The sequence below is a fragment of the Xenopus laevis genome, chromosome 3S (genome assembly GCF_017654675.1).
Source record: "Xenopus laevis strain J_2021 chromosome 3S, Xenopus_laevis_v10.1, whole genome shotgun sequence".
Classification (NCBI taxonomy): Eukaryota; Metazoa; Chordata; class Amphibia; order Anura; family Pipidae; genus Xenopus; species Xenopus laevis.
In genome coordinates, this window is record NC_054376.1 from 123,641,847 (window position 1) to 123,649,548 (window position 7,702).

Consider the following 7,702-nt stretch of genomic DNA (forward strand, 5'->3'; position numbering starts at 1 on the left):
TAGAAATGCTGTATTTTGTATACTAAACATAAACTTACTGCACCACAAGCCTAATCAAACAAATGATTTATGCTTTCAAAGTTGGCCACAGGGGGTCACCATCTTGTAACTTTGTTAAACATCTTTGCAAGACCAAGACTGTGCACATGCTCAGTGTGGTCTGGGCTGCTAAGGGATCGTCATAAATTATCAAAACAGCACAAGTCAAATAATATTTGCCAGAAGCCGATACAGCAAGACTGATTAATAATCAGAATATATAAACTGCACTGGGTCCTGTGTTGTCATGTAATCTAATATGGATTTTATAGTTTTGGTATTGTTTAATACAAACGTTCTCCAACTCTGCAGACCCAGTGGCTACTGCAAAATAATCCTCCAAATAGAAGCCCAGTTTATCTGTTTAAATCTGGCTCCATGATCTTTATCCCTGCAGCTGGAGTTGACAACAATAAAAGGGCTGTAAAGGCAAAAATAAAATCTCTACACAGTCACCGACTACTCTACAGTGAAACAAACAAAGCTGCTGGAGTTCTGCATGGCTGGGAAGTAAGTCAGGGCTCCCCCTGCTGTTCATAAGTATGATTGTTTCCCTGCCCAGCAGTTAGGGACCGTCTGACAATTCCTATCCACAGCAGTAAATGAAGGGAGAATTTCACTGCATACAGTCAAGTTTCTTATAAAAATAGTACACATTTTTTAACTAAAGTATATTGGAGATAGGTTTCTTTTTCATTAAAGAAAGTAAAAATGGGATTTTATTCTTTTGCTTTTACTTGCCCTTTAATATTTTCAAGGTGCCATTATAAGACATCCTCCTATCCAGTGCAGTCCTCCAGGGCCTTCAGGAAATCAGGCCACAACTTCAACAATTCGTCGGGACGGTAATGATGAACAGTAACAAGCCTGGTAAAATGGCACCTATTATACTCTGCCTTTTCTCCTACAAACCATTTGCTCGCAGGCTTATAAATGTGAACCCCCATCCTTGCTAAGCAGATACCTAAAAATACATCCTCAAATGGTATGAAAGCCAACCTCATTGCTTCTTTATATATCCTTGGTGACAATTCCCCAGAGAAGACATAGCCTGTGCCAGAACAATAGTAAGGATAATAATTGTTAGAGTACATTTCATATGATATGTACCACTTGCTGTCCTTGTTCCTGAAGGGTATGCCTCTTGCTACCAGCCCTATGAAAAATTCCAGCTTGAGGGGCTTCTCTGGCTGTAGGATCTGCCTCACCAGGAACCAAGGATTGAAGAACATGTCAGCGTCCACCTTCATGACATAACTGGCTCGGGGGCAGAGACGGCTCACCCACTCTATACCCATCAGTGTTTTTATGGTCAGATTATGGTAGGTGTCCAGGAAATCCTGTTGGATGATATCATGGAATGTAGAACTCTCTTGTTCTACAGATACTTCAGTGTTATTAACAAAGGACCTACCCAGAAGGAAAATCCTCTTGATGGAGATTCCCAGGACTAAACTTTCATTGGCCCAAGTCTTTCTCAGGACATCCCTTATAAGAACATCTTGAGGCTTGGAAGGGATGAGCAGAACTAAGAATGGGGGGTCTCCTCCACATTTTGATGGCTCCTCTATTAGATAAGGATACAAAGGTCCTATAATTCTGGGATGCACTGTGTTAAAAACCAAAGTTGTAGTTATGCAAAGGTATTGTAATCCCATGAAGGCCAATGCAGCCAAAAAGAGAAATAACAAATAAAGCTTCAGCATTTTCCGTAGATTTTGAGTAATATTTTTACCCATATTAGATGTTTTCTGTTAGGCACAAAAACAATGAAATGGTATTACATTTCAGTTATTACTCACCCAATCACAACACAGTTTGTTTCCTAATTCAAATATTAAAGAACCGTTTAAGCTATACATTGATATTATTATGAAGAAAAAAAAAAGTACAGCAACCAGACGGCAGTTTAGAATAGAACATTAGACTGCTTAAAATATAAGCAAAGTAAATACAACTAGGTGGGCAAACAAATCAAAACACCTAAAATATCTTAAAAACCAATTGAAGAGTTGCTTTGCATTGTTTGGTCTATAATAGCAGAATGTTGTTCTTCAACAGAAGAACATGTAGACATTAACATCTAGAACATGTAAATTTAAACAAAGCTGCATGATTGCATGGTATTCAGTATACTAAAAAAGTTCAGTTCTGTGTTAAACCTCAATAATCCCTGAACTATATAGGCCTCTTAGACTGACATCAATGGTAGGAAAGCTTTTGGAAGGGGTAATAATGGATATAATACTGGAGTACATTGCAAATCACAATACTATGAGTTTGTGCTATAATGGGCTTGTGCTTTCATGATTTTATCACCTTTTTTTGAGGAGGTGAGCAGAAGCCTAGACTCTGGGATGTCAGTGGATGTGATTACTTAGATTTTGCTAAAGCATTTATACAGTGACACACAGAAGGTTACTGATTCAATGAAGGAATATTGGCCTGTAACCTGGATTGTACCTGGATAAATAACTGGCTGAAGGATTAATTACAAAGAGGGAGGGTAACAGAACATTTTCTAATCGGACCAGTGTTGTTAGTGGAGATCTGCAGGGCTCTGTCCTTGGCACTTTGCTTTTTAACTTGTTTATTAATAAACTTGACGTGGGCATTGAAAGCACCTGCCTCTATCTTTGCGGATGAAACTAAATTGTGCCAAAGTTCCAAGCAGGATGCTGCCACTTTCCAGAATGATTTGACTAAATTGGAATAAAGGAAGCAAACTGGAAAATGAGGGTCAGTGTTGCTAAGCACAAGGTTATGCACTTTGGCAGAAATAACACAATTGTGAGTTATAAACTAAATCGAAGTATGTTGGAGCCTCCTTAAAGGATAAATAAAACTTTAAAATAAGTGAATATAAAACTGACGAGGGTGCTATTCTAAGCACTTTTGTAATTTACATTCATTATTTATTTTCTTTCTATTCCGAGATATTAAGGGATACATGTACTGTTAATATGAGTGAATTTTGGTCAGTTTCCCACCAGTCTGACCACCAAGTAGTCAAGGAACTTGTCAGGAGAAAGAAAGAGGTTGCTCTGATGTTCTTCTGCTTAGGAAAAGAAAAAGAAACCTTTCTCGTCTTTCCTAAGCAGAAGAACATCAGAACAGCCTCTTCCTCAGGTGGAGTTGTTTCCTAGCTGAAATAGTTGTTTTTTTACATATACAAAATAAAAGGTTTACACTATTATTTGCACTCTACATCTTCTGACAGCATGGAGTAATCACGGAGTACCTCCTCCTGACTATTGTTGAATGAATTTAAAGTCTTAAACGTTTGTAAGTACCCAACTTTAAGCAAAGCACGTGGTTGATGTAAGAAGTAATCTAGCACCCCTAGTGAGGTTTTGGTTACACTATTATTTTTATATTTCTCTATAAAAAGATATTGCATAAAACAACTCATGTGTAAAACCCTGCTTCAAGTAAATACCGTAAACCAATTTCATAATAATATACTTTTTAAGTAGTATGTGCCATTGGGTAATCCTAAATGGGTAATCCTTCTACTTGAATGACAGTTATGGAATTCAACTTGTCAGTGCAAACATAGAGCATATTTCACTATAGAGATACAAAGGTATGCATTTTTACACCAAAATCCACTCTGAGTGGGTGAGCTGATTGACTGATTCTATTCTAGCACAAACACATTCAGGTAATGAAGGGAACTGGCTATTAGCCTGTTAGTGGTTCATACTGATGCCTAATGACAAGTACAGTGAGAAGGAAGAAATAGCAGTGTGACATACTGTATAGTCTCTGGGAAGGGAGTGTGACTGTGGGATAGCAGGTATAGTAGGGAGAGATGGTGTCTATAGTAACAGTGGATAATAGTCTCTGGGAAGGGAGTGTGACTGTGGGATAGCAGGTATAGTAGGGAGAGATGGTGCCTATAGTAATAGTGGATAATAGTCTCTGGGAAGGGAGTGTGACTGTGGGATAGCAGGTATAGTAGGGAGAGATGGTGTCTATAGTAACAGTGGATAATAGTCTCTGGGAAGGGAGTGTGACTGTGGGATAGCAGGTATAGTAGGGAGAGATGGTGCCTATAGTAATAGTGGATAATAGTCTCTGGGAAGGGAGTGTGACTGTGGGATAGCAGGTATAGTAGGGAGAGATGGTGCCTATAGTAACATTGGGATAATAGTCTCTGGGAAGGGAGTGGGACTGTGAGATAGCAGGTATAGTAGGGAGAGATGGTGCCTATAGTAACAGTGGGGATAATAGTCTCTGGGAAGGGAGTGTGACTGTGAGATAGCAGGTATTGTAGGGAGAGATGGTGCCTATAGTAATAGTGGATAATAGTCTCTGGGAAGGGAGTGTGACTGTGGGATAGCAGGTATAGTAGGGAGAGATGGTGCCTATAGTAACATTGGGATAATAGTCTCTGGGAAGGGAGTGGGACTGTGAGATAGCAGGTATAGTAGGGAGAGATGGTGCCTATAGTAACAGTGGGGATAATAGTCTCTGGGAAGGGAGTGTGACTGTGAGATAGCAGGTATTGTAGGGAGAGATGGTGCCTATAGTAACAGTGGGATAATAGTCTCTGGGAAGGGAGTGTGACTGTGGGATAGCAGGTATAGTAGGGAGAGATGGTGCCTATAGTAACAGTGGGATAATAGTCTCTGGGAAGGGAGTGTGACTGTGGGATAGCAGGTATAGCAGGGAGAGATGGTGCCTATAGTAACAGTGGATAATAGTCTCTAGGAAGGGAGTGTGACTGTGAGATAGCAGGTATTGTAGGGAGAGATGGTGCCTATAGTAACAGTAGGATAATAGTCTCTGGGAAGGGAGTGTGACTGTGGGATAGCAGGTTTAGTAGGGAGAGATGGCGCCTATAGTGACAGTGGATAGTAGTCTTTGGGAAGGGAGTGTGACTGTGAGATAGCAGGTATAGTAGGGAGAGATGGTGCCTATAGTAACAGTGGATAATAGTCTCTGGGAAGGGAGTGTGACTGTGGCATAGCAGGTATAGTAGGGAGAGATGGTTCCTATAGTAACAGTGGGGATAATAGTCTCTGGGAAGGGAATGTGACTGTGGGATAGCAGGTATAGTAGGGAGAGATGGTGTCTATAGTAACAGTGGATAATAGTCTCTGGGAAGGGAGTGTGACTGTGGGATAGCAGGTATAGTAGGGAGAGATGGTGCCTATAGTAACAGGGGATAATAGTCTCTGGGAAGGGAGTGTGACTGTGGAATAGTAGGTATAGTAGGGAGAGATGGTGCCTATAGTAACAGTGGATAATAGTCTCTGGGAAGGGAGTGTGACTGTGGGATAACAGGTATAGTAGGGAGAGATGGTGTCTATAGTAACAGTGGATAATAGTCTCTGGGAAGGGAGTGTGACTGTGGGATAGCAGGTATAGTAGGGAGAGATGGTGTCTATAGTAACAGTGGATAATAGTCTGTGGGAAGGGAGTGTGACTGTGGGATAGCAGGTATAGTAGGCAGAGATGGTGCCTATAGTAACAGTGGGATAATAGTCTCTGGGAAGGGAGTGTGACTGTGGGATAGCAGGTATAGTAGGGAGAGATAGTGTCTATAGTAACAGTGGATAATAGTCTCTGGGAAGGGAGTGTGACTGTGGGATAGCAGGTATAGTAGGGAGAGATGGTGTGTATAGTAACAGTGGATAATAGTCTCTGGGAAGGGAGTGTGACTGTGGGATAGCAGATATAGTAGGGAGAGATGGTGCCTATAGTAACAGTGGATAATAGTCTCTGGGAAGGGAGTGTGACTGTGGGATAGCAGGTATAGTAGGGAGAGATGGTGCCTATAGTAACAGTTGGATAATAGTCTCTGGGAAGGGAGTGTGACTGTGGGATAGCAGATATAGTAGGGAGAGATGGTGCCTATAGTAACAGTGGATAATAGTCTCTGGGAAGGGAGTGTGACTGTGGGATAGCAGGTATAGTAGGGAGAGTGGGAGGGACAGACTCATGTCCCATAGTTCCCTCCTGTCTGTGTTACTTTATCATTAAAAACAGTGGTTACAGAATCTTCTGGGATCACTTACCGGCCATTACACCCCGTACAACACAAAGGAATCTGGATCCAATTCAAATCAGTTGAAGTGAAGCAAACCTTGCACTGTGGATTTAAAGTTTAAAAGTCCAGTATTGTTACTGTTTCAATTTAAAAGCATATCTCATCACATGGATAAGAATAAACAGTTTGCAGAGGAGATCACTTGCTCTATGCGTTTCACAGCCCCCGTCCACTTCTTCAGGAGCATCTGGTCCCATGGGGCTTAGTTACACATATAAATACCTCCTTACTACACGCCCCCCCCTCTCTTTAAAAACATTAACCCTTCCATAGTCACATATACACCACAAATATATATATATCATAGAACAAGTGTTACCATGGAGAGTAAATATATATAATGACATACTAGCAGACTATTTCCCATCAATAAGATATGACAATTCCCTCTCATGATTCAAATTCCCATAAGAGTCAGCGGGTCTCAGCAGGGAAGACTAATATGTTGCACCTCTCATTAGTCTTCATTCAGAGTCTCCTTTCCTCACCTGATGTCTGGGTTTATCCATTATCTGAAAGTTTAACCCTTGCATAACCATCATATTTATAGATCGCTGTTATTATATCCCCCTGTCAATCAGACACAAGTGTTCTAAAAACGGAGTTCCTGCTGTTCGTGTGGTTTTTACCCATATATTGGGATTTACATTCATATGTTGCTGGATAAACAGCCCCCTGACAATTTACCATTAAAACACTGTGACATTTCATAAATCTCCCCTGTAACAGCATTTCTAATTGTCTAATACCTGCTAAATAGTGATGTGTGAATGACCGAATGCCCATGGGTTGGACGGGTTCAGGGCGACATCCACACAATGTTTGCGGAACCTTCAGTGACCTTTTAGTGCCCCACTTATGTCCAGATGCGTGCCTTTTTATATACTCATGCCAGCGTGCCCCGCCCTCTATTGTGACTTTGGGGTGGGGCCAGAGTAAGTATTTAAATGGGTGGTTCACCTTTATGTTAACTTTTATTATGTTATACAATGGCCAGTTCTAAGCAACTTTTCAATTCATCTTCATTATTTATTTTTTATAAGTTTTGAATTATTTATTTAAATCGTAATCGCTTTTTAAATATTGGAATGACATCATCTTTCCTCCAATCCATAGGTACCATACCAGATGAAAGCGAATGTGTGAAAATCAGAAATAGGGGCCTGGCTAAAAGTGAACTAGGCTCTCTAAGTACCTGTGGGTGTATGTCATCTGGCCCTTGCTCCTTGTTCACATTCATTTTTGTTAAAACTTTATGAACCATATCCCGAATCTGGGAACTCTGACTCCTCTATTGTATGAACTGAAGAAAAATCGAATTTAGTACAATTGCCTTTTCTGTATCTGTTACAACCATACAACATTATATAAAGGAGCAATACTCTCAAATCGCATCTTTTTACTATTAATATATTTAAAAAACTTTTTGGGGTTAGTCTTAGACTCAGCTGCAATGCGCTCCTCATTTCATTTCTTTGCCTTCTGTATTGCTGATTTACAACACTTAGGGGCTGATTCACTAAGAGTCGAATATCGAGAGTTAATTAACCCTCGATATTCGACTGGGAATTGAAATCCTTCGACTTCGAATATCGAAGTCGAAGG

The 7,702-nt window shown here is 40.5% G+C and overlaps 1 protein-coding gene across 4 annotated transcripts; it reads right to left on the minus strand.

Annotated features, from left to right (window-relative positions):
* Positions 1 to 735: 735 nt before the first annotated feature.
* LOC108703477 (beta-1,3-galactosyltransferase 2) lies at positions 736 to 7,003 on the minus strand. Of its 4 annotated transcripts, none has more exons than XM_018239613.2 (3): positions 6,847 to 7,003; positions 6,066 to 6,139; positions 736 to 1,648 (listed from the first exon to the last, which is right to left on the minus strand). In XM_018239613.2, the coding sequence occupies exons 2-3, from the start codon at positions 6,070 to 6,072 to the stop codon at positions 819 to 821; spliced, it is 837 nt and encodes a 278-aa protein (XP_018095102.1). In that variant the 5' UTR covers positions 6,073 to 6,139; positions 6,847 to 7,003; the 3' UTR covers positions 736 to 818. The 4 variants fall into 4 exon arrangements, with proteins under 4 accessions (XP_018095102.1, XP_018095098.1, XP_041444805.1 ...); XM_018239609.2 differs by having other exon boundaries at positions 736 to 1,790; positions 6,847 to 7,002; XM_041588871.1 differs by lacking the exon at positions 6,847 to 7,003 and adding an exon at positions 6,447 to 6,754.
* Between the last annotated feature and the right edge of the window lie 699 nt (positions 7,004 to 7,702).